The 27,122-nt window shown below is 32.8% G+C and overlaps 3 protein-coding genes and 1 pseudogene across 4 annotated transcripts; all 4 read left to right on the top strand.

Annotated features, from left to right (window-relative positions):
* The first annotated feature begins 2,709 nt into the window (after nt 1-2,709).
* Nucleotides 2,710-7,560, top strand: LOC120200385 (receptor-like protein 50). The gene is made up of 3 exons (XM_039201259.1): nt 2,710-3,499; nt 3,848-4,084; nt 6,266-7,560. The coding sequence occupies exons 1-3, from the start codon at nt 2,734-2,736 to the stop codon at nt 7,558-7,560; spliced, it is 2,298 nt and encodes a 765-aa protein (XP_039057190.1). The 5' UTR covers nt 2,710-2,733.
* A 2,579-nt stretch (nt 7,561-10,139) lies between these two features.
* On the top strand, nt 10,140-13,214 carry LOC120200391 (ankyrin repeat domain-containing protein 2B-like). Its single transcript, XM_039201265.1, has 9 exons — nt 10,140-10,183; nt 10,280-10,322; nt 10,986-11,119; nt 11,588-11,800; nt 11,895-12,043; nt 12,192-12,360; nt 12,444-12,536; nt 12,679-12,818; nt 12,904-13,214. Exons 2-9 carry the CDS (start codon nt 10,292-10,294, stop codon nt 13,001-13,003), a joined length of 1,029 nt encoding a protein of 342 aa, XP_039057196.1. The 5' UTR covers nt 10,140-10,183; nt 10,280-10,291; the 3' UTR covers nt 13,004-13,214.
* Nucleotides 13,215-19,207: 5,993 nt separating this feature from the next.
* Nucleotides 19,208-20,146, top strand: LOC120200384 (annotated as a pseudogene).
* A 1,374-nt stretch (nt 20,147-21,520) lies between these two features.
* Nucleotides 21,521-25,957, top strand: LOC120200390 (AT-rich interactive domain-containing protein 5-like). 2 transcript variants are annotated; one of them, XM_039201264.1, is made up of 14 exons: nt 21,521-21,634; nt 21,736-21,787; nt 21,953-22,665; nt 22,768-22,807; nt 23,213-23,265; nt 23,372-23,417; nt 23,581-23,673; nt 24,222-24,323; nt 24,461-24,509; nt 24,596-24,671; nt 24,762-24,843; nt 24,942-24,992; nt 25,521-25,613; nt 25,744-25,957. In XM_039201264.1, exons 2-14 carry the CDS (start codon nt 21,782-21,784, stop codon nt 25,849-25,851), a joined length of 1,512 nt encoding a protein of 503 aa, XP_039057195.1. In that variant the 5' UTR covers nt 21,521-21,634; nt 21,736-21,781; the 3' UTR covers nt 25,852-25,957. The 2 variants fall into 2 exon arrangements, with proteins under 2 accessions (XP_039057195.1, XP_039057194.1); XM_039201263.1 differs by having other exon boundaries at nt 24,222-24,344.
* Nucleotides 25,958-27,122: the final 1,165 nt, after the last annotated feature.

Below are 27,122 nucleotides of genomic sequence, written 5' to 3'. Positions count from 1 at the left end.
TATGGAAAATTCATTAAAAATTTTGAAATTTCTTTTTAAATTATTCTTACAATTAAAAGGTAAACCTTATTATCAACGTTAAAACAAAGCCCCCTTCCACATCAAATAGCCTCTTGCACTATCTAAGCAAGCAAGGCGTTTAGACAATTTCATGGTTGACTGGCTTTTACGTATTTGTTATTATAGAATTGGATAACGTTTAAAATTAAATATTCTATTTACTCTTTCTAACGAATATATATTAATCCTATGCAGTCATGTTAGTACGAGTGGTTGGGATTCAAGAATTTGAGTTTGTAATGTCAAGGTCGAATCCTACCACCGTTACTCTTAGTAGACAATCTGTAAATTCTTATATGAATCTTAATTGATTCTTACATATGTCATGACCCTGGACTGGAGGAGTCACCCTTAACCTAATTTTTTTTGTATATATATATATATATATATATATATATTAATCCTTTGTAAATCGAGTGCGTCAAAAAGTTTTATTTTTAATGATTTTAATAATTTAAAAAAAAAATCGCTCTTCTCATACGATTTTCAATTGATTGATCGAATTTATAATAATAAATTCAGATGCTAAATGTGTAATATTTGATCAATATATTTATTAAACAGGTTAAAAAAACTATAGGTACCCCATTTATAAAAATAAAAAAGTAACAAATTAAAATGTTGAATGATATTTTAAACCTTCAAAAATTGATATAGGAAAATAAATTAATAAAAACTAATATAAATAAACTTAAATTATATCTACAAAATTTCAGTTTTAAATGTAAATAATAATTTCAAATTCAATTTATGATAAATCCATATTTCTTCCATTAAAAAAAATTTAAAGTTATTGTGGAAAAGCAAGTGAATAACCAGTGACAAGTCCAAAAATATGTTATTGACTGTGGCAATAAAATATAATAAAAAATTATCCAATATTACTCATATATATAATCTTTCAATTTAAAAATTTAATAACTAAAACAAGTATAATTACATGTTCCGAAAGTACTTTAAAGAACACTCGTCGTAGAATGGGCGTGAAAAGCATTGATTGATCGAAGTAGTGTGATTCAATATGACATTCGAACGATAGGCGAATTTAAAAGTGATCGAATTTATTTTTTAATTCATTTTTTTTGTTTTAGTTTAATGGCAATGTTTTCTTCTTAAAATAGTACGTCGTGTTGTTTATGAAATTGTCAATAACTTATGTTTGATTTGCGATCTTGGATAACAATGAGGATGGAATATTCTTTTACAGATAAGAAATAGACGAGACAACTTTTTCGATGGATGATTGCTTATCTCGAGATTTCTTTTCAAGTTAAAGAGTTTTCCGTAATAAATAATTCAAAACAAATTAATCAATGTTCGATAAATGGATCATATTCTAACTTTATATTTAATTTATATTTTCCACCATTTACGACGATGTGTAAGCGACTAAGTACCAATTTTGGGCGTTGTGAGAATACTAATCATTCCCCACACATAATCAACTCTCAGACCCATTAGATTGGATTTTGGTAAACGCAGATCAATTTTTGTCTTAAAAAAATGATTTTTCCTTAAAATTGTTTTAAAAAACATTTTTTAGGTATTCGACCTACCTAGCTCAAAAGGTCGATGGCGACTCCTATTCAATTTAATTCAAACTAATTCAAAATCGACAAATTTTCAAATATAGTCATAATTGTTTTTAAACTTAATTGTTTTAAAGAAAATGGTTATGACAGCTCTAACCAGTCCTCTTAATCGCAATGAAGAGGTAAACTGGAGTGTGAAGATCTCTCTCGCCAAGAACTTGAAAAGAACTTATTGAAAAGAAGCTTCAAAGGCACAAATAATCAATACTTACAAAGATAAACTCTCAATGTATTGTATTCAATAAAAGATGTGTTTACAATGGTGGGAGGAGCCTCCTTTACATAGGGTGAATGAGTCCTTGTTGTAATATGCATAATGCTTGAAAATGATAATAAAAATAGCAATAACAATACTATCCTAATTCCTAATAACAATAAACTAAATATAATTGTTTTATTTTTACCTTAATTCTTAATAAAATAATAAATATAACCCTAAAATATAATATATCATCCTATATTAAATTATATTATAAATAATCAATAAAAATATTGAAAATTTGTAATATTTATAAAAACTCGTATTAATCTCGTATAGAAAATTATGTATGTGTTGTCTTCACTAAAATGAACGTATATTGAATTCCCAATATCAAATTGATGTGATTCAAGAACCGTTGGAAAGATAAGAGACAACCAGTCGTAAATCCAGTAGATATGTCGACAAATAACACCATGATCTCATTCATATCCTATGTATAAGCAACTTCTTTTCCTTTAATTATTTACTTAATATGATATTATCTTATCAATAACATAAACAACTTAAGGAATTAATTAATTAAATTAAAATTAGTCAAAATAAAAATTATGGACATTATGATAATGGGAAAATAGAATATAATAAAATTATTTTGTTTAAAATGTATTTTATATCGTTAAATTGGTGAAAATTAACGATAAATGTCAATCAGAAAATAAAAATTCCATTAAAGTTGTAATTGCAGTAAATTCTAAATCAGAGAATTGTGAAAAGACTTTTAAACCTATTTAAGCATGCTATCTGGGATTTTCTTCATCATCAACACTTTTAAAAATTCCACTTCCCTTTTTTTCAATCGACTTATTTCATCTCAAAATCATGAACATCACCACTTGCTTTCATCTTCTTCTTGTTTTGTGGTTGCATTGCTTCATAGTTTGCTTAGCTATGAGCACTAAGAATCTCACCACCGACGGATTTGCACTTCTGCAATTCAAAGATCGCATCGAGGATCCTCGAAATGCGTTGACAACCAATTGGACGTCGTCCAGCTCGGTTTGCAAATGGGTCGGTGTTTCTTGTGGTGTCATCCATGAAAGAGTTACTGCTTTGAACCTTTCAAACATGGATCTTAAGGGTACCATCCCTCCACACCTTGGGCATCTTTCATTTCTGCGCTCTCTCGACTTGAGAAGCAACAATTTCTACGGCCACCTGCCTATAGAATTGGGGCAGTTGCATCGTTTGAGGCTCCTTCGATTAAGCTACAACGATCTTAACGGGGAAATCTTTCAAACACTTGTCAACATGTCGGATCTGAAGATCTTGGATCTGGGATCAAATCAACTGTTTGGTCGAATTCCATTTTTCATCTTCAAGATTTCCTCCTTGAAAGAGATTTCTCTTGACGACAATAGTCTTTTCGGAAGTTTACCCGATGATCTATGTCACCATCTTCCCGAACTTGAACGACTTTACTTGGATGGGAATGAATTATCTGGTAATATTCCACTAAACATAGATAAATGCAGCAACCTTCAAATTTTACAACTCTCGTTTAATAAATTCACTGGGATCATTCCAAGATGCATTGGAAATCTGATACGACTCAAAGAATTATATTTGGGGTTTAACAACCTACAAGGTACGCAGTTTTCTTTTTGTATATTTAGTTTAACCACGTTAGTATCTTTTTTAAGTTAATTATATGATACATCTCTAAACTATGACCATCCTTCTAAATCAATCTCAAAATATTTTAATGTTTCATTTTCATCCTCAACTCTCATTCTAAGTTTTTGAATATTTCATTTTCATCATCAAATTATGACTACCATTTTAAATTGGTCAACAAACTTTTGAATCTTCCAATTTCATCTACGTATAGTTTAACCCAAATTTTATTTTATTTTTCAAAAATATAATAACACGTCAAGTTGTTCTGTTAGCGTTGGATGTGATTAATAAATCGATGCTTCAACTTTGTTTACAGGTGAAATTCCTCGTGAAATTGACAATCTCGTTGATTTAGAGGTGTTAAATATCCAAGCAATGAAAAGTCTTTCGGGTCGAATTCCGAGTTCTATCTTCAACATATCTTCTCTAAAGTTTATTTCTTTAGCCAACAATAGTTTATCAAATAGTTTGCCCGATGGTCTATGTAACAATCTTCCCAAGCTTCAAAGGCTTCATTTAAATATGAATAAATTATCTGGTGATATACCGTCAAGTATAGGTCGATGCTACAACCTTCAGGTTCTACTATTGTCAGCAAACCAATTTTCCGGGTTCATTCCAAAAAGTATTTTTAATTCAACAATGCTCGATCTATCTGACGACAATTTTAAAGGTACGTGTTCTCCCTCGACTTCTACGCCCTTTCCAAAAACATTTCATTTAATTCTGTTCGCTTGTTTCTCAACATATTTTTATATTATTCATTGACATAAATAAATTTAATAATATGAATTAAAGTTAATTTATGTGAACCTCTTTCTTAAAATTTGAAAGTTTTTATTTCCAAGAACATAGACCAATGCTTTATAGCCTTTCAAAGTAAAATATTTCTATAACGTGAACAAATTTATTTGATCTAATTATATATTTATTAGCATCCTACTAAATATATTTTTAATAAATTAAAAAAATATGTTCAAAGTAAATTATTTCTATAACGTGAACATAGACCAATGCTTTATTTTAGTTTGTTTTACAACTTACATGTAGTAATATATTATAAAAAATTAAAAAATATTAAAATTTTATTTTATTGATTGATTATTCATTTCAATAAATTATAAAAATCATACTAATAAATATCATAAGTTAAAATCATCGCAATCAAAATATGTTAATAAGTTACCAAAAGATAGAACAATACTTCGATACATTCCAATCGGAGTATGTTAATTAGTTACAAAAAAATATACCAAAAACTATTTTTATTCAATATATGAATTAGAAACTCGACCCGACATGTCACGAAATAAAAAAAAATATTTTTATTCAATAAAAGCATTGACTTAATTGAAAAAAATTATATATAGAGGGGTATTATTGTAATTATTCCTAAATATATAATGTAAAATTATATTTTTTTCGGGTCGGGTCCGATTTTTTCACCCTAAACCCGAATCCGACCCGACTCAACCTAAATATCACACTTAAAAAATCCGACCCGACCCGAACAAAATAAAGTTTCACCCGACCCGACCCGAATATATGAATTAGAAATCCGACCCGATCCGAAATAAAAAAATATTTGTATTCAATAAAAACAGTGACTTAATTGAAAAAAATTATATATAAAGGGGTATTATTGTAATTATTCCTAAATATATAAGGTAAAAATTATATATATTTTCGGGACGGGTATTTTTCACCCTAAACCCAAACTCGACCCGACCTGAATATCACACTTAAAAAAACCGACCCGACCCGACCAAAATAAAGTTTCACCCGACCCGAATATATGAATTAGAAACCCGATCCAAAATAATAAAAAAATATTTTTATTCAATATATGAATAAGTTACCAAAAGATTGATGAGGGTAGTATGGTCAAATTTCAATTCCCTCCAACAAGGGAATTAAATTCCATCTATTCTTGGATGGAATTTACTTTCCCTCATTTAATGGAAAGTGAAGCCATGAGGGATTCTAATTCCCTTGGAAAACTTGAACCAAACATGGGAAAGTGGTGAAATTGGATTCTAATTCCCACCAATTCCAAGCGATTCCAGCGAACTAAACGCCACCTTATATACTACAATTGAATTAAATAAAAGAATTATAGCTTATTTTCGTACTTTATTATTAGAGTTAATTGCATCACATGTCCCTAAACTATGACCTTTATTTTAAATTGGTCCTTAAACTTTTGAATATTCTAATTTCATCCCCAAAATACTACTCTCATTCTAAATAAGTCCTTAAACTTTTGAACATTCTAATTTTATCCCTAAATTATGACCCTCTTTCTAAATTGGTCCCCAAACTTTTGAATATTCCAATTTCATCCCTAGATTCATTCGGATATGAATTAATTTCAACCATAATTTAACCTAATTTTTGTTTTTCAAACATATAATAATATTGCTTGGCTTAACAATCAATGTGATTAGTATATATGTATAGTTTGGGATAAAATTGGAATGTTCAAAAAGTTTAGGGGACTAATTTAGAATGAATGTCATAGTTTGGGGATGAAATTGAAATGTTCATCAGTTTAGGACTAATTTAGAATGATAATCATAGTTTAGCATGAAATTAGAATATTTAAAAGTTTAGTGACCAATTTAAAATGAGGGTCATACTTTGAGGACATGTGGTGCAATTAACTCTTACTATTATGAAGATTTTCTATTTACCTGATCACCTTGAACTTTTCTTATGAACTTCACAAGTGTAGAGCGAGTTCATGGGAAGTATCTACCGACTCTCGACCTTCAATCGAATCCACTTCACATCTTCATCTCAGACAATGATTTGGTTGGAGAAATACCTTCTACAATCTGCAATTCGAGTTCTCTTGTTATACTTGACTTGTCCATGAATAAGTTGGGTGGAGTTATTCCAAGCTGCCTTGGCAATTTTAGTTATCTCTCAGTTTTGGATCTGAGAATGAATAACTTCGTTGGCAAAATCCCACCGGTATACCCTGAAGGTGGCATATTGAGAAGTCTTAACCTGAATGGGAACCAACTTGAAGGATCAATTCCACGCTCTTTGAGTAACTGCAAAAGGCTGGAAGTTTTAGATTTAGGAAACAACGGCTTGATCGACACATTTCCGTATTGGTTAGGCTGGCTTCCGAATCTGCATGTTCTTGTTCTTCGATCTAATAGATTCCATGGTGGCATACAAGATTTTAATGCCACGTTTTCCTTCAGCAGTCTGCGAATGATTGATCTCTCTCTTAATGAGTTCACTGGTCGGCTTTCGCCTGCACTCTTTCATCATTTCAAAGCAATGAGAGATATTCAGGAAAACAAGACCGGTCCAAGTTATATGGGGGATAGTTATTATTCTCAATATTACGTAATAAGATATTACCATGATTCTACAATTGTAACAATGAAAGGATTGGAGATGAAGCTTGAGAGAATTTTAACTATTCTCACAGTCATTGATTTTTCGTGCAACCATTTCCAAGGACCGATTCCTGAAGCAGTCGGAGAACTTAACTCGCTGATAGTGCTCAACTTCTCCCATAACAGCTTAACAGGTAACATCCCAACATCACTCGGGAAAATGGCAGCACTCGAGTCATTAGATCTCTCGTCAAACAAGCTCCAAGGAAGAATTCCGAAGCAGTTAACTGACTTATCGTTTCTTGGTGCACTGAATCTTTCTCAGAACAATCTTGAGGGGCCTATACCACAAGCAAGTCATTTCGATACTTTCTCGAATGATTCCTTCGATGGTAACTCCGGACTATGCGGATTTCCATTGTCAAAGAAATGCGGCAACGATGTGGGATCGGAATCACCTCCATCAACAATTGCTGAAGATCATGAATCTGAAACGGCACTGTTTTGGAGTATCACAGCAATGGGTTATGGATGTGGACTAGTTTTTGGATTGAGCATGGGGTACGTATTTTTCACAACAGGGAGACCTCGTTGGCTAGCGAAGATGATCAAGCGAAACCCACAAAAGAGAAGTAGAACAAGGATCCATCGAAATGGACGGAGAAGGAATTAGAACTGCAGCTATAGGGTTCCTTCCAGGAACTTTTTCACAAAAGTTTCCATGTATTCTAGTTTTATGCATGACATCCAATAAGTTTTTGATAATTTAAGGCCTTAGTTTATTTTAAACTCCATAAATCACGACATGAACATGATTATTTATGAATTAATATTTGATACACTAACCGCATACATAAACCTTGAGTAAAACTAAAATTAATTTTAGTTTGACTGAGATGGAATCATTCCTGTTTTCCTTGCATGTGCAAAGATCCCTCCAGCCTCAATGACCGGACCGGCATCTCCAATGGCCTTCAATCTATACTCTTTGCCGGTCGTATGATTGATCAAACGAAGGCGAGACGGTGGATACTTTAAAAAAAACCCGAAGACGGTGGTTTTTGATGCTAAGAATGTGGAGGTGGCTAAGTCTGAAGCCTGAGAGAAATAGGCAGTCATTATTAGATTAATAAGTCTAATAGAAAGGTGACTATGTGTCGTGTTTTTCCTCCGAGTGCTATGCTTGATGTGGGCTTCAACTTTCACCAGGAAACGTAAAGCAATGTTCTGAGAAGTAGAGCTTTCTATTAGGCAACGAATTTATGTAAGGAACTAAGAGAATAATCAGACAGTAAATTGAGCAATATTTTCCATATCCCAATACATACACAGCAAATTTATAAATACGCATCAAATTTATGTGGGCTTCACTTTTCTCCTATTAATATACCAAAGTCTGATAGAGATAATACGTCGGTCACTACTTTCTTTTCACTTTCCATTTTCGACTTGCTCTTTTTAATAGCTTCTTTTCTCTTTCCAAAATTGAGAGGAATTTATTCCGGATCTCGAGCATTGAACCGTATTTTCCCTCCCTTTTCTATCTTTGGCCGATGCTTGCATTTCAGGAAAAGGATCTCTAGCATCAAGTTCTTCCTCGAATCTGGATTATAGAGGTTCTCTCTCCTCACCATTGGTAGCGGTGAGTAAAATTCAATTCGATTTGACTCAAAAATTTAATTTTTTCAACTCGAATCAACTCAAAAATTTTGATTCGAATTAACTTCAAGTTAAAATTTTATAAATTTGATTCGAAGTGATGATGATTTAGCTCAAAAAGAGAAAGCAACGAGAGTTAGAAGTCAATGATAGAGATGTCGGCTGGTCTTGGTAGTGACAGCGACAGTAATATGGTATGATGGGCTAAATTGATTCTAAAATTTAATTGAAATATCATTTTCACCCATAAACTTTAAATAAAATATCATTTTAACCATGAATTCAACCAAAGTCTCCCGTCATCGATCACTACTCACCACCATTGTTGCTAGTCATTGTCGATCGGTGTTGTCCACTAACTATTGGACCTCAAAACTTTCAATTAACTCATTTTTTATATTTTGAACACAAATTTTACATTTGTTTAATCGAAAAATACTCCAAACTAAATAAATCTAGCTTACAACCCAACGGTTTTCATTATAATTAAATCATAATAATAAATATATCATTAATATTTCTTTAAGAATAAGGAGATCCAAAATATAAATCTGCATATGTTAAGATTTTTTTTGTTATGTTTATAATATTAATATATATTTTTAATATTTATAAAGATTAAATATGATAAATTTTAATATATATATATATATATTCCAAAACTAAATACATCTAGCTTACAACCCAACGGTTTTCATTATAATTAAATCATAATAATAAATATATCATTAATATTTCTTTAAGAATAAGGAGATCCAAAATATAAATCTGCATATGTTAAGCTTTTTTGTTATGTTTATAATATTAATATATATTTTTAATATTTAAATATTAAATATGATAAATTTTTATATATATATATATATATATATATATATATATAACGCGAGGATGTTATATAAAAATTTAGAGGTCAAATTGATATTTCATCTAAAGTTCAAAGGATAATAGTGATAAGTGACAATCGATGAAAGGAGAATTTGGTCGAATTTATAGGTCAATTTGATATTTTATCTAAATTTTAGGACTTAAAATAATATTTATCTAAAATTTAAGTTTAAATTAATATTATATATGAAGTTTAGGGTTCAAATTAAAAGTTAGCTCTTTTAACTGACGTATCACGTCATCAAACTATAATGAGATAACAACTCAACGATTTAAATGTAATATTAATAACATAAATGACCAACCAACAACCAGTTGATCTAGTGAGATGATACATTAGATCTCTTAGGCAAGGTTAGAGGCTTGAATCCTGGTGATTTCAAATGAAGCAAATGTTGGGAGGGTCATCATTTCCTTTATCGAACCTGATCCGAAATAGTCGATCAATAAATCAGATATTGGTGGTTGTACCAGAAATGATCAAAACATAATGAGAAAAATTTATAAATATAAAATAAAAGTTATCAAAGCTATAGTTAACCCTAAAACTAAAGAAAATCTTACCAAGAAAATTCGGATCTCAAACCTGGCCCGGCAACAACTCATCTCTAGGCTCTAACCCCTAATTGCCAGAGCCCACCAGAGTCAAAGCCTTTTCATTCTCTTATTTTATATTATCTTTCTCCTTTTTTTAATATATTTATTCCATTTCTTTGGTTACACCGAAACCAGAACCTCAAAATCAAGAGGTTTCATTCCAATCTATTCTTCTAATTACCTGCTAATTTCTTGAAATTCTAATTTCCAGCTAATTTTTTAATTTTTTGTTCAATTGTTCGATTCAGCTATTCGCTGCGATGGCTTCCAATTCGAAGAAGGAATCCACTGGTACTGATCAGCCCAATCTCTGATTCTTTTTCTATGTTTTTTTTCTTTCAGTTTTGAATTGGATTTTGTAGTTTATTCTGAGATCTATTTGAGTCCCGTTTCATTATATCTTAATCGGCGGCCGGTTGACAATTTAGTGTTGCAGATTATTGTAATCTCTCCTGTTTTAGTACCATGTTTTGGTGCTGAATTGATATTGTTTTCGAATCCGAAGAAGGAAGCGAACTGTCATCATTATTTTCCATACTGCTTTGCACTTGTGTATTGTATTCCTTTTAGTAGTACAAATTTATTCTGAGATCCATTGGAGCTCCGTTTCATTATTTCTTAATGGGCAGATGACTTAATTTAGTGTTGCATATTGTTCTAATTACTCCTGTTTTAGTACTATGTCTCGGTGTTGAATTGATATTGTTTTCGAATTCAAAGAAGAAAGCTATCTTTCCTCGTTATCGTCGGTATTGTCAATACTGCTTGGTTCTCTGTGACTGTATTGTATTCCTTTTAGTGGTACTAAGTTTAGTACTTATATAATTTGTGTTAAGGATTTTGTTGATTGGAATTGACTAGTTTCATTTCTGTTGAGGATTAACATTGGTTAATACCTATTTGGCTTGTTTGTGAATTTTGTTTATTTTTTTATGCTTTTCGTGTCTTTCTTAGATGAGAATTCTGGCAAAAGCTCCAGTGGAGAGTCAAAACCAGTACAGGATGTAGCTTCACCTGCCACTATGCCCGAACCAGGGTTTGCCCCACCAAATCCGTTTGATTTCTCAGCCATGAGTGGCATTCTTAATGTAAGCTTCTCTCCTTTTATTTTAATTCTTGTTTGGATTGTTATGAACCGTTTCACTGAATGATGATCTTGTAGCTTGGATAAAGCTTGTAAAGTAGTCTGCGGTTGCTCTTATATAGAGTTATTAAATTTTGTTCGATCTGGCTTTGTGGGGCTCAAAACATATCCAGAGTGTGGTGTCAGTAGCTGCGACAAACAGATAAGTTTGGTTGGGTCATTTAGGTCTCGATCCGTTTCAATTTCCGGTTGAGTTTGGATGAATGCAATTTTTAGTATCAAGTTCAATTTATTAGGTGTTTGAGTTGGATCAGGTCATTTTAGATTGTATTAGGCTTGGTTCTAAATTTTGTTATTCTAGCACTTGAGTCTGTCATTAATCTCATATTCATTCTCCCTTTGGTGGCTGTAACAATTTATATCTCAACGCATTTTAATATTTTGGCTTATGGTTTTTGGCCATTTCGGTTAGGATCCAAGCATCAAGGAACTAGCTGAGCAGATAGCAAAAGATCCTTCATTTAACCAAATGGCAGAGCAGCTCACTAAAACATTTCAAGGGGCTGCAGCAGAAGAGAGTATTCCACAGTTCGATCCACAGCAGTACTATTCAACCATGCAGCAGGTTATGCAGAATCCTCAGTTTATGACCATGGCTGAGCGCCTTGGTAATGCATTGATGCAGGTATATGTGCTCCCAGTTGCCAGTGTAAGTGGATTTATGATTTTTTAGCTGATTTTATGTATGGTAGATGAAGTTGAGTTTCATCTTTCTTCAGGATCCAGCTATGTCTAGCATGCTTGAGAGTTTGACTAATCCACAACACAAAGACCAGATTGAGGAAAGGATGTCAAAAATCAAAGAAGATCCATCATTGAAACATATTCTAGAAGAAATAGAGAATGGCGGTCCCGCAGCAATGATGAGGTGATTGATCGAAATACTAGGAGATTAAGAGCATCATAATATCATAAGCATGTTGGCATAACATTTTCTTCTTTGAAATGCATTTAGGATATCTACATTCGACCATTTCTTTGCTAAATTACTAATAAACAAAAGCATTCTGGTCTAGGTACTGGAATGATAAAGATGTTCTGCAGAAGTTAGGTGAAGCAATGAATTTTACTGGTTCGGGAGATGCAGCCACCTCTGCTGGTAACTCTGCTGCAGATGAAGGTGATGAAGAAGGAAATGAGGAGGAATCTATTGTACATCATTGTGCCAGTGTTGGTGATGTTGAGGTATGGCTCAATGAACACTTTGTACTTATTTCCTTTACGTTCGATAGATTATCTTTAAAATCTTGAGTGTATTTATGACTTAGGGTCTAAAAGCTGCACTAGATTCCGGTTCTGACAAGGATGAAGAAGATTCAGAGGGAAGGACAGCACTGCATTTTTCCTGTGGATATGGTGAGGTAAGATAATTTTCTAACTGAACCCCTTTTTTCTCTCATGTCTCTCTCTCTCTCTCATACACACTGTTGCATTACCCAAGATACCATTATCATGTCCGTTATCTGGGTGGGTAAAGCTAATACACATCCAATTTTATTTTAGGTGAAATGCGCTCAAATCCTTCTTGAAGCCGGAGCAGCAGTGGATGCTTTGGACCATAACAAGAATACTGCACTCCATTATGCAGCTGGTTATGGACGGAAAGACTGTGTGGCCCTTTTACTGAAGAACGGCGCCGCTGTGTAAGTAAAGTGAATTGACTGTAAACCATTGATGTCGTATCGACTTTTTTTTTGCCCTGTAATGCAACTTTTGTTCTTACTGCAGAACTCTCCAAAACATGGACGGGAAGACTCCGATCGATGTGGCAAAGCTCAACAATCAGCCCGAGGTAGTAAAGTTGCTGGAAAAGGACGCCTTCCTGTGAGCTGAGAAGAGGCACCGGTAAGGATATGGCATATGTATGTTTGGGTCTAGCATGTTACAGTCATTTCACTGTGTTATTAAACAAATTTACTTTGATAAGTTTGGGGTAGGGATCAAAGCTCGACTGGGTCCTTTTTTTTTTAATTATATATTATAATTCAGATTTGTAATGATAATGTTGGAAAAGATCAATTTGCAAGAGATTTTCACTTGCAAGAGAACCGAGTGAAAGCACAAAATCATTAATAATTAAAGAGACCGACAGAAAGGGTATCTCTTGTATTTTTTACCTTATCATTGATCAGTAATCATCTATTTTTGCTATTAGCAACGCAAAATTTACGGGTCTAACTATGAATTTTTTCAGGTCAATGGTTTGATAGAAATTTTTATTAGCGTTATATAATTTGTTTTTATTAATCTGGTGTAAATATAAGACAATATTTGTTCAAAGTTAACTCTCAATCCTTTAACATTGAATGCTAACACCTCTGACATCTATGATGTTTGAGCTTGAGTCTTTAAGGAATAATAATAATTCTTTTTTCACGGAGACACTTGGCTTGAGCTAACCTTATATAATTAGATTAACATTTTAGGGTCTGTTTGTTTCACTCTACTTGTTTTTTGAAAAATAAATTATAATTTGTGGAGGATGAATTCCTGAAAGTATTTTCTGGTATTTAGATGATGTGTAATTTATTTTTTATTATTCGGTAATTTTTATTGAAAACCTTTTATGAAATTTGTTTCGGTGTAATTTTTTTTATCTTTTGTTTTTAATTAAGTTAATTTTATTATTACAAAATTATTTTTAATTTTTTTGTATGTATTATAACATTTTACTTTTCAAAGTACATCATATTAAATTAACTTCATTCATTTTCTTCTATAAAATGGATAATATGAGGTATTTATACCCATTGATTATAAATATATTCTTTTAAATTTGAGAATTTTTATATTCTTATTCAATGATATTATTAATATTATCTTTATGTTTTAACTGTTAATTAATTTTTTTCATAATTTAGATTTGATTGAATAAATATTAATTTTATTAATTAAAAATATTTATCGTAACATGGAAAAAATAAAATGTCTTTTTTCTAGGTAACTCTGTAAATTCATTTGCAAACAAAACCACCTACACAATTCAACATGCAAACTCACCAACAAGCTGCACAAGTGAAAAGAAAATAACCTACTCTATCAAATAATAATGCAACAATCAACCTACCCATGATCACAAAAAAAATCAGACCAGTCAAAACCATCCCAGCCCTTACCATGCATACTTGAAAGCTTCACCAAAACAATTTTCTTCATATTAATCGAAAGATCCTCAACAGATGATATCAAGTCACCAAACTATCGATTCTTTCTTTTTCTCCAAATAATGGCAACATAACAGTTCTAAGCACTCCTAAAAATGAATAAATTGTTTTTGCCATCATGATAACTAATTAAATTTATGTCAAGATAGATGCCACAACTGTATGCAAAATAAAACCGAAACAAAATACCGCTAGAACAATAATCTTAGGTGAAATTCACTCACAAAACAAGTCATATCAATTATCCAAATGAACCACAAAGAAAATTTTGAACTTCAAAATAAATCTCTATAACATCAATGTTTTCAACTACAAAGTGATATAAATAAATGGGAATAAAATCTATTATGTGATGTATCACCCTTGATAGTTTACGAATCTTCGGACATGTTATTTATAATATCAGTCACTTTAAAAACATAAAATACCACTGCAACCAAAATTATATATTCACAATGTATGTAAACTCAACATATTACAAACTCTTTTATATATATATATATATATATATGGGTAAATTGAAACAGGGGATAAAGTTCTCTGCTTGTTCATAATCTGATTTGGTTGAATATAAGGATCACATGATCTGATTTGGGGTTAGGGAAAGATATTTTTGATTTGGTTTTGTAACGTCCTAATTCACTACGATCCAAAGATCAATGGATTATTACGCTACATGAGACCAGTAAGGTGGTTAACCCAAAAATTTTCATTTTCTTAAATAATTGAAACATCCATTGAAAATCATCCAAAGTAAATAAAAGTAAAATGCCAACGTTTACAAATATAGTAGCCCCAAAATATACATTCGTATGTTTTAAAAGAATAATTCAAACTTCAATACGACTATAATATGAAAGAGTCCATATACAATACATGCCCTCTAAAAATATACCCAAGACGTACTCAAAAGACGATGTCGGTCTGGAATGCGGACTACATGATAAGCTCCATAAACGTTCCTCCTGAGAACCTGCGCACGGAAACAAATTCTGAACGCTGAGCTCATAAGCTCAATGCCACACTAATAACCAAACTATACTATTTATGTCCATTATATGACCATCCTTTCTAACGTAAATATTTGCATACGAAAATGCAAATCTAAACATACATACAAAGGTGGGCATCATGGTGCGGTCGAAGGGTTTCGCTACATCTCAGAGACATACACCCCTCTAGCCTACCTCGGGTGAGATCCGAAATTTCTACATCGGAAAGTTTACCAAACCAACCTAGTTCATATGTGTAACACCCCAACCCGTATCTGTAACATCCTCAATACCGAGTTAGTGACTAAATTGTAAAGTTTTGGAATTTGGTGATTAAAGTAGAATAATTGAATAGTTTAAGGACTTATATGAAAAATGTTATGTAGGATCAAATTTCAAAGAAGGAGGAATAGAAGGACAAAATGGTCATTTCGATGGTAAAATAATTAAATTGAAGAAGGGTTATATATTAGCCACACGTGGAAGTGAAGGAAGCAAAAACAAGGTTTTCAGAGTTCTCTTTTCCTCTCTTCTTCTTTGTACGTGAAGGTCCAAAATCAAAGGTGAGTTCATGGTTAGTTCATTTCTTGTTGAATTTAAGATGGGTTTATTATCATTGGATGATAATTAAGCTTAAGGAAAGCTTAAGTTATCTTAACATCAAAGGATGATGGAGTTAGGAGAGATTAAAGATTTGGAGCTATTGAATGAAATCTTGAAATAGAGTTTATAATTATATTTGGAAGTTGGATTTGACATGTCATCAACTAATTAAAGAATATGAAGTGCTAAAGTTGAATTTAGAACATGTTTATATTTGAGTATGATTCTTTAATGCCATATAAAGGATAGAATTTTGAGTTTAAAGAAGTGATTATTGAGTAGAAAATAGTGTAAGTATGTGTATGAAAGTTAGGAATATAAAAGGAGGTGAAATATGAAGTGTTGTGCTGAAAATGAAGTGATTTTCGTGCTCAAAATGTAATTTATGGGTTGTGTGTATCGGTACACCTTCAATGGGTACCGATGCACTCTCAATGGAAATAAAAATATCGAATGCAATAAGTGCATTGATGCATAAGGAGTGTATCGATACACCCCTTAAGATGAAAACATCGAATGTAATTTGTGTACCGATGCATAGGTAGTGCATCGATACACACGTTAAGGGATGCATCGATACACTGTAGAGTGTATCGATACCTACCTTAATTAAGAGATGAAAGTAGCCTTTCTTTTAGTCTAAGAAGTGATAGATTATAATATATCAATTAGTATACTAATATGTATCAATGTATTATTATGTAGATTTAGAGCGTAATCCTGTTCCGGAACAATCGAAGGATTAGGATCGAGTCAAAGCAAGCAAGGCTAAGGTGAGTGCATATCTCTTATAGTTGTACGGAGATAAGACTTGCGATAATTCTATCTCTTATTGTTGAATTTATTATTTTACATTCATGTACATGCATATATATATATATATTATTGTTATAGTGATTTCATGCATAAACCATCCATGCTTTAATATGAACTTATATGAATGAATGCAATTATATGAGAATCCATTCATGTATGTGAAATAATGAAAGTGATCATGTGTATACAATTGAAGTGAATTATGTGTTTATATGAAAAGTGATAGAAGAGATATGAAAATGAGAAATGTATTTATAATTAAGCCCATGTTATTTAATATGAGAGTTGTAGGTATAATTGGCATGCCAAGAGTTGAGGGATTATCAGTGGTCCTTCGGGACATAGTGGTCATTCGGGACAAATATTCAGTGCCCCTAGCGGGATTTTATTCGAGCTGTGGTGACAAAATTGTGCACAACCTCAGTGTACTCACGTACCTTCTGTTCTCAATAATGTACATGGGCAATCCAAAGATAAATTAAAGTGAAACTTGCATAAGAATATAAGCTTCATATGTGCATGTCATAATCATATATGTTATAGTGTAATAGATGCATGCAAGTTGAAATATCATGATCAAATGGTAAGAATGCATGTTCATGAATTCATTGTTATATCTATATATTCATATTATGCCTCACTAAGTCTGTGACTTAGCGTGTAAGTGATTTATACGTAGGTACCAAGAATCAAGAAGAACAAAAATAAGAGTGGCAAGGACAACATCACTGCTAGAAGATCAGATCAGAAGTAATTGATAAAGTATGTATTTTGTGGTATATAGTGTTTTGGCATGTAAGAAACGTGTTAGTTACGAATGCTTTGATCGATTTTGTCTTGTTTTGTTCAACTTATGTAAAGTAATAACTTTTATTTTAATGAAAGTTTAAAATTCCCTTGATGTTCGTCAAGAGTCAAAGTTTGAAAAGTCAATGTGACACCTCAGACTTGTATCCGGGTCGGGTACGGGTTGGGGGTGTTATAGTATCCGACCCGGATCCGAGTTTGAGGTGTCACATTGACTTTTCAAACCATTTATTATATAAAAAATAGAGGAAAATTCATATATAATTTTTAAGCATACCAAAATAATTTACATATATAACTCAAAAGTTTACAAAAGGGTTCAGAGCTTCTACCATTTAATTCTTTAAATACATGCTAACATTATACAATACAACAAATAACATACTTATAATTTTCTTCTAATATGATCTTCGATGACGCTATGTTGTCTCCCGCTACCTATCTTCACTTTGAAACTTCTCGGATCCTAGGTGTATATATATGGATTGGTTTAGGTTGAATTTCTTACCCATCTGAACCTAATTCTAAAGTTAAATCTCTCCACTCACCCTTGACTTTATTCGGGTGGGTCAAATCCAACCCAAAATTTGATATGATTTTTTATATTAAAATTTGCATATGACCGTCCTATATTTACTTTTATTAAGTAAAATAATGATCTGATTGAAATGAATATTATTATAATTATTCTAAAATATATAAGAAGTAATTATTATAATATCATATGTCAAATTAGGTTTTTTTGTCGTTCTAAATTCAATTTAACCCCATCCCTTAAAAAAACTCAATCTAATTTGAACCTGAGTTCTTTTTTAAAATTAACCCAATCAAATGGAATTAGGTTTAAACCTTTCAAATTCAAATCAAATGCCCATTTTTACACACATATATATATAGACTCTAATTCTTCTAGTTTAATTATTCTTTAAGGTTTTATTAATTTTAAAATTAGATAAATAAAGTCTTCACCTTTACTTTTTATTAAAATACCTTTTAGGTCCCTATCAAATTTAAAATTAAACAATTTGGCCATATAAGTTCTTGCTAATTCGGGCTCTATATGTGTGTTTAGACTTATAAGGAAAATACTGATGTGGTTATGAAAATGGTGATTTGGTGTGCAGATATTCACACTAGTATCATGCTCCTTAGCAGTATTCTGCAATATAAGTCAAATCTATGCATCGGACGGTTCTCAGCGGTTTTATTCCAGGCTTTTAGGCCACATGAAAACGGTCTTCGTTCTGATATTGGGATGGCTGCTCTTTGATTCAGAGCTAACACTTAAAAATCTACTGGGGATGGCCATTGCTGTGCTCGGCATGGTTCTATATAGTTGGGCTGTGGAGGCCGATAAGGCCGAGCCAATCGAGAAGCATGGTTGGGATCATGTTAAATTGTTGTCGAACCAGTACCGGATGAAGGGTTCTTCTCCGGTTAAAGATGTAGAGCTCGGACAACATTGATCGTTTTTGGACTCGAATGTGATCGTCAAATGCAAATATATTTAATTTTTTTAATGTAATTAGAAGATTATGGCTTCGTATCGATGGACATATGTATACTTGTGGAAAATGGAAAAAAAAATAGAGTAACATAGTTCTAAGCATTGGGTTCAAAATGCTTAATTTATTTTTATTAATTCTTTAATGTGTTAATGAGACCTAGACGATAAATGAGTTTGAATCATCTTGGTTGTCGCTTCCGGAACGTTACTTTGTCATGGACAATGAATGGCTTCGGTCAATGTGCAATGCTCGGCAACAGTGGGTCCCTGTTTACATGCGAGATACCTTCTTTAGGGACTTTTCTATATCCGACAGAAACGGAGGCTTAAACTCATTCTCTGAAGGGTTTGTGAATGCATCAACTACCATACAGATGTTGATGAAACAGTAGGAGAAAGCCCTGGCAAATTGGCACGAGAAAGAGTTAAAGGCTGAATACGACACCACCAACACTCCACCAGTTCTTAAGACCCCATCTCCCATGGAAAAACAAGCGGCTAATCTCTATACACGTAGAATATTCATGAAGTTCCAAGAGGAGCTAGTTGAGACCCTTGCTAATCCTGCCACTACAATTGATGACTCGGGAACTGTTACAACGTATCGGGTGGCCAAATTCGGGGAAGAGCACAAAGCTCACACCGTTAGTTTCACCTCTTTTGAGATAAAAGCTAATTGCAGCTGCCGAATGTTTGAACATTCGGGGATAATATTCAGCACATATTAGCAGTTTCAGGGCAAAAAATGTTCTTACACTGCCTTCTCAGTATGTATTAAAGCGATGGACGAGAAATGCCAAAATTGGAGATGTGCAGGACGAACATGCTTCCGAATTGCCAAATAATTCCTGTGAGTCCTTAACATTCTACGCCAAGAAGCTCTTAAATACGTCGAAGAAGGGGCAAAATCTATTCATGTTTACAATGTGGCAATGAATGCTTTACAAAAGGCACTGAAAAAGGTTACTTCTGCAAAAGACCAAAGCCCTATATCCACAGAAGATGGAGCACCGAGCAATGGACGTAATCAGGAGTTGCATGCGGCTGGAAATAAAACAAATATACCATATAATAGAGTATAATGGAAAAAAATAATACTATAACTTAAACAGAAGCTAATAAAAATTTAAAATTTAATATATAAATATTAATATAACATGTATTAGACAATATTTTATTATATTAATAGCGAAACTATCATCTAATCGAACTGGAATAAATTTTGAACTCGAGCTTAAAGTATTTTGGAACTATTTTATAATTCTACTCGTTAAATTGGTATCATCGAATCGAGTAACATAAAATTTAATTAGATGTTAGTATAGAATACATATCAATACAAATATTATCCTTTAATCCAATTTAATATCTTTCGAATAATGATTAGATTTTCTATTGTAATAATTCGTTATGTCAAATTTAAGATAATGCACCAATTTATTATGACATAATTCAACGTACCATGTTCCAATAGTGACATAATACATTAATTACACATCTCATAAAAAAAATTCTTAAAATTTTAAAACAATAACATTGTATATATTTTTGAGAAAAATATAATTTTACTGATTTGAAATTAACAAAAATAATTACAAGTCATTGCCTAGTTGTTTTAGAACAAGAAACTTTGCGCATAGACTTCGTAAAATTGGCCCAGTATGGTAGGCAGGTTAATTATTTAACCTAATATAATGTCGAAATTTTTATTTTGGGGATTACGATATTTGTTATGGTGATTTGAACCTTGTCAGGTGGGCATAACGAATTATAATAAAATATATTTTTATTAAAACTTATCACTTCGATATGATAAATTTCTAATAAAAAATTATATTTTTTAGAACTTATTATCTCGATGTAATGAGTTTGAATAAAAATAATATTTAGGTAAATTCATCACGTGAACGTGACGAGTTTATTCTGGACTATAACAATTACTTAGGGGTTGTTTGTTTGGCTTTGAATGGAACCATTTGTTTCGCACCTCTAAATGATTCAGTGCTGACTGATTCATCAAAACAGTGATGAATGATTCAACATCAAAGTACATTCTGAATGATTCAGAACCATTATCAAACAACATGTCACATTCAGAGCTAATTCATACATAGCCTCTGAATCATTCAGTATTTGAATCATTCAACGCTTAATCATTCTGAAGTAAATAAACAACCCCTTAGATTCCAAAATAATATTAGAAATGACTTAATGGCTAAATTTTTTACCCACCTAGCATATTAGGCAAATTTTACTCATAGACTTTTATAGTGTTGGGCTTGAGCTGAAGCCCATTAAGACTGCCAAGTGTTAAACAATTCATTTCGATTGGGTTTAGTTTTAGATAAAATTTACACATTAAACAAGTAAACAACACCGCTCCATGACCTCAACAGTATATCTTTTATTTTTGTTTTGTTGTTCAACAGTTTAATTATCCCCTCTTCATGTATCTTCTTTCATTCTTGTCTTCTTTTTAATATTCAGAACCCAGGGTCCAGGCCACTCCTAACCCAGTGGTTCAACTCGCAGTCGAGTCCCTGACTCACTCCTCCCAACAAACACGCCAAGTGAGTCCCTTTTCCCCGTTTTGTTTAGGGTTTATAATGCCGTAATCTCTCTGGGTTTATGTTTTTAGAGGTTTGTTTATTTTCATGGTTCTTTTTTGCAGGTGTCAAGATAAGTTTTTGTTTTGTGGCTAACCCAGAAAGCAAGGGATGGATGTGAGTATAAGCAAACTTGTTTCTTTTATGTTGTAGTATAAATGAGAACAAAAACAGGAGTGATCTTTGTGTTTTTGTCTGTTTGTCATTGGCTTTTTGTTTAAAGAAAAGTGTTTTGATTTGTGGGTTTTTTTTCTTCTGTTTTCTCCATTTTTGGTGTTTTAGGAACCTGAAAAGGTGACTGGTACTGTTGATGAGACTCAAATGGATGCCTCAAAGCCAGTTACGGAAGAAGATGAAACTGTTGTTGTTGCTAAGGCTGAAGCTGAGGGTCAAGCTCCTATGGAGGCTGAGACTGGAGCTGGTGAAGGGAAAGGCCAAGTTCAAGTTGAAGAACCTACAAAACTTGAAGATGATGATGGGAAATTGCAGGCTGAGCCGGTCGGTGACAACCCAGATTCAGTGGAACAACAACAACAAGTCGTTGAAGACACCGGCAGAACTATCGATGTCGATGATACTGGTGCTCAAAACGAGGAAAAATTAAAGCCTGAGGAAAGTGTTGATGTTGAATGTAAGGATGTTGAGGACAAATCTTTGTTTGAAACTGATACCAAGATGGATGATGCTGGAAATCATGATGATGGCCTCATGCATTCACATGGTAATGGACTTAGTGGAAGCCCCAACTCTGACATGAAACCCCAAGATGATGACCATGGCATTGAAAATGGGGTGCCATTGAAGGATTTTTCTACAGAAAGGGAGATTAATACCCCATTGTCTTTGTCAAATCCTAATCTATGCTTCGACAACTCGGGCTCGGACACTGAGGAGGAGCAAGCAGCTTTTGTGAAGGAAGTTGAAGCTTTTTACAAGGAGAAGAGCCTTGAATTCAAGCACCCTAAGTTTTACAAGGAGGATCTGAATTTGCTAAAGTTAGTATTTCAAGTTCTCGGTTTATGCAAACTGTTTCTTTCTTCGTCGAAGAATGAAAACTTTGTGCTAACCTTTCTTCACTATTGTCCTTTCGACTACAGGTTATGGAGAGCTGTCATTAAATTGGGGGGCTATGAACAGGTTTGCCCTAAGTTCTGAAAACTATCTATGCCAACAATTTCTAACATGCTTCTACAAAGGATGACTGGTTTAATTCAAACAATCTCTAACATGCTTCTACAAAGGATGACTGGTTTAATTCAATGTGAGAAAACTAGAATGGAATAGTATATGAATCTTTTAATTTTTTTGGTAATATATGGTTTTCCTGATTCTGGTTTCCATGTACATGCAGTGTTTGCATGTACAAACTTGTTCTTACCTTGATATTGAATTGTAGCTATTTGGGTTTGATGCAACCGGCAATATGTGATTAGTTTAGTTGTCGTGCCTATTTATGATGATCAAGAAAAATTATTTCATTTATGGTTAAGAATAAGACAGAGTTATGGACTTGCCTGTTAAACCACGCTGTGGACGTTGTAGGTGACCTCATGCAAATTGTGGAGGCAAGTTGGTGAATCATTTAATCCCCCGAAGTACGGTTAAAAGAATAAATCTTCTAGCTCTTATTTTTTTAATATAGTTTTGAATAAATTTTGTTAATGAGACGCCTTTATTATTATTATTATTATTTTGATGTAGGACCTGTACTACCGTGTCATGGACATTCCGAATCTTTTATGAGAAGGTTTTGCTCTAATTTATAATTTCTTTTTTAGATTGAAAGAACACATACAATGCGATTTAAGGCCATAACTCCAAGGCCTTTTTTCGTTAACCCAACTTTTTTTTTCTTTATTTGTTAATTTAAAACATGTTTCTCCGGTAATTTAGTTCCATAAATTTATCAGGCACTACTTGAGTATGAAAGGCATAAAATACATGGTGGCATGCTCCCTCACTCAGATGCACCCTTTGTTGAGCCTAATGGAGTTGAAACACAGGTAAATATGTTTTCTGATCAGCTTCAACATTGATATTGTTTGTTGAAGCTGTGTTTTATATTTATCCTATTGTCTTTCATGTAACTTTTATGAGTTCCCACGGTGATCAAGCGAGATTTTGGCCATTAAAGAATGATAATAACTTTACTAAAACAATGTACATCTCGTAATAAAAATTTCCATCATTAATGCAACTGTTGGTGCCTAAGTTGGTAAGAGAAAGAAATAATGGAGCAGGTAGATCTTCCCTAAAAGGTCTGCTTTAATTTTCTTCGTAACACGTGTTCAATCTATCGGAATAGAGATTGTTAAGAAGGGAATAAAAAATTTAGGTGCTTTCACAAATCATGGAAAAAAATTGGATATTGTTCAAAGCTGCAAAGGGGTATCCTAATATGTGATTATACTCTGTGCGTGTTTTGACTGCTCTATTGGCTTGTGCAATGATATGATAGATAAGTCCGGTTTTGAAATTACAGTGCTAAATGCAGGGTGTCCTTAACACTAATCGTATATATATCCGGTGATTTCTATTATTTTTTTTGTAGGCCGGTAGTAATCAAGCTCCTGGTTCAGGTAGGGCAAAGAGAGATGCCGCTGCTCGTGCCATGCAAAGCTGGCATTCTCAGCGTGTTCTCGATAATGGTGAGGTCTGTCATCCAATCATCAAGGTTTGTGGAGACCTTCTAAGCTATATGCATTTGCAGTGTTGTTTAATCTTTTTTCTGTTTTCCTTTTCGTCTGCCCTGATATTGCCCTTTTTATGCAATGTTTTCGATTTTTCTAGGACAAGACATCTAGTCCGGCACTCAGAAGTGACAGACAAAAGAATTTTGGTATTCCTAATATGCTTGGCCTAGCACATTCAGCTACTACAATGCCCAAAATTGTCTTTATTTATGAGACTCGGTTATTGTCTCAGGTTTATTAAAGCGTAAAAAGCCATCCATCATGGAACCTGGTGCCCGGGTTCCTCAGCTTAAAGCAGCTAAACGACGGTTACGATTGCCAATTACTAGTTCTTATTTTCCCCCTTTTTCATCATGTATATGAAACAATATCTTGACTTTTCAAGGTGCCGAAACTAGGCATTCTTTTGGCAGGTTGGATACTATGGTTGTCGATATTGGAGCCCCAGCTGATTGGGTGAAGGTTAACGTGCAAAAAACAGTAAGTCTTTCTCGTGTTATTCTTAGGTTAATGTGATACAAACTAAGATACATCGCTAATTTGCTATTATTATGCACGACTCTCTCTGCCCCTCACAGGTTGACTGCTATGAGGTATATGCTTTGGTTCCCGGGCTTCTTCGTGAGGAGGTTCGTATATCTTTAGACAATTCTCTGTTCCGCGTCTGTATCTTGCTTTCTAAATTACTTAGAAGAGACTTTTCGTTCTAGACGAAGGGTTTGTTACTTTACTACAATGGAACTTTACTAGGATACCTGTTTCAATGCTCAAGTGACATTGTGGTCATTGACCCGAGGGAGTAAGGCTGAAGGAACAATGGGGAAAAAGTTAAGGCCGTTGAAATAAGCCGATATATCATGGTCGACGGTTTAGGTCGTTAGTAGAGTACTAGAGTTCTTAATGTGCTAAGTTTGCATTAGTATAGCCATTATACATGTTCACACGAACATGATCTTTTCGGTAAATTTCCCGGATATCAACTAGCTAAGTAGATTAATCTCGAGATCTCTATCCTTCTCGGTATGATTCGTAATTTAGTACCGAAGAGGATCCCCATGAGAATTGCATTAATTGCTGAATCCATTTTCCTCTTAACTTCATATAGATTGTGTTTGATTTTTGTTGATGGATTACCGTATGTTCTTTAAATGAATCAGGTGCATGTTCAGTCCGATCCAGTCGGACGTTTGGTTATATCCGGTCAACCGAAGCAACTAGATAATCCTTGGGGTGTCACACCCTTCAAAAAGGTTAGTTCGAGTTGATGAAATTTCAATGTAGTGTAGCCATCTATCATTGGTTTCGATATTGTGGCACGATGATCAAGTCTCCGGACAACCGTCTTTTCCTGTGCATTAATGATGCACAATTTGTGTCCAGGTTGTGAGCCTGCCATCAAGAATTGATCCACATCAGACTTCGGCTGTGGTTACCCTGCACGGTCAGTTGTTCGTTCGAGTCCCATACGAGACGTCGCCGGATGTATAAGATTTGATTGTAGGGTTTCATTTTTACCTTAACATTTAGAGATTTGTTTAGCTTGGAATCAATATGACCTCTAATTCTGCAATGCACTTGTTTCTTGATTAGTTTATGTGAATATTGTAGGGTTGCTTGACCTTAACATTTAGAGATTTGTTTGGCGATGTCATACTTTCCTGACGTGATAACATTTGATTAGTTCATTTCTTTTAAAAAATATTTAAAAATTTAAATATATTTATAAACCATTTTGAATTTTATTTTCTTCTGAAAATTATAGTTGGATTTTTTTTTGGAACTTGAAATCTAAATGAAAATGTAACTTATTCTATAGGCTTTGGATCTCTAGATTTAACGAAGGTCATTTTTTCTATTTAAAAGACGAATTGTCTATATATTACTTAAATAATTTGTCAGAGTATCTAATTTAAAGAAAATTTATTTTAATAAATATTTTTTATTTTAAATATGTAGTTAAAACTATTGATGTACAGGTTTATCTGTAAGTTGATTAGGATCACTATCCAATCAATCGAAGAAAAATATAAAGAAATATTTAATCAGAATTCTATAATTAATCGAGTGATCAAGAATATTTGTATTGTTTCATCTCGTGTGAGTTTGAATTCTGAACATTTATCTTGGAAATGTAATATTTTTCTATCCAATCAAAAAATAGTAACACAATTAAAAGTTTTGGTCAATTTAAAACATTGAACTATAATTTTATCATGTTAAATCAACATTTTTTTAAATAGACACATGAATTGCATTAACTTTAAAAGATATCATGTAGAACAATATAAAATATACATTTAGGAAAATCATCAATAAAATATTTTATGAATATTTTATTGTAAATTAAAATAATGCAATTAAAAGTTTTGTACAATTTAAACTCTAGTTAGTTTTTTTAATTTACAATGTCAGAGTTTAAACTCTAACCTAGGCTTAACGTCTCATCCCGTTAAATCAACAATTAAATGATGCATTTAATGATATAAAAAAATTAAATATTAAATTATAAAAGGTAAAGTATATAAATAGTCCCTGAATTTTTAGGGTGCTTGTATTTTGGTCACAAACTTTTGAAACTTGTAATATAATCATCGAACTTTTAGTTTGTTTTTATTTCTGTCCGTACCGTTACCTCCCGTTAGTTTTTGCTGACGTGGCACTTAACTACTACTCCTCCAGCTATTTCAAATTAGGAATCTCATTGCTTGCGACGCTGTGACAATTTGAATTCCAGCTGTCCCGCTTAGTTCTTTGTTCAA

Source organism: Hibiscus syriacus, unplaced genomic scaffold, assembly GCF_006381635.1.
Source record: "Hibiscus syriacus cultivar Baekdansim isolate YM2019G1 unplaced genomic scaffold, ASM638163v2 tig00005946_pilon, whole genome shotgun sequence".
Taxonomy (NCBI): Eukaryota; Viridiplantae; Streptophyta; class Magnoliopsida; order Malvales; family Malvaceae; genus Hibiscus; species Hibiscus syriacus.
The sequence above is the reverse complement of the archived record's forward strand: the minus strand, read 5'-3'. Positions and strand labels throughout refer to the sequence as shown.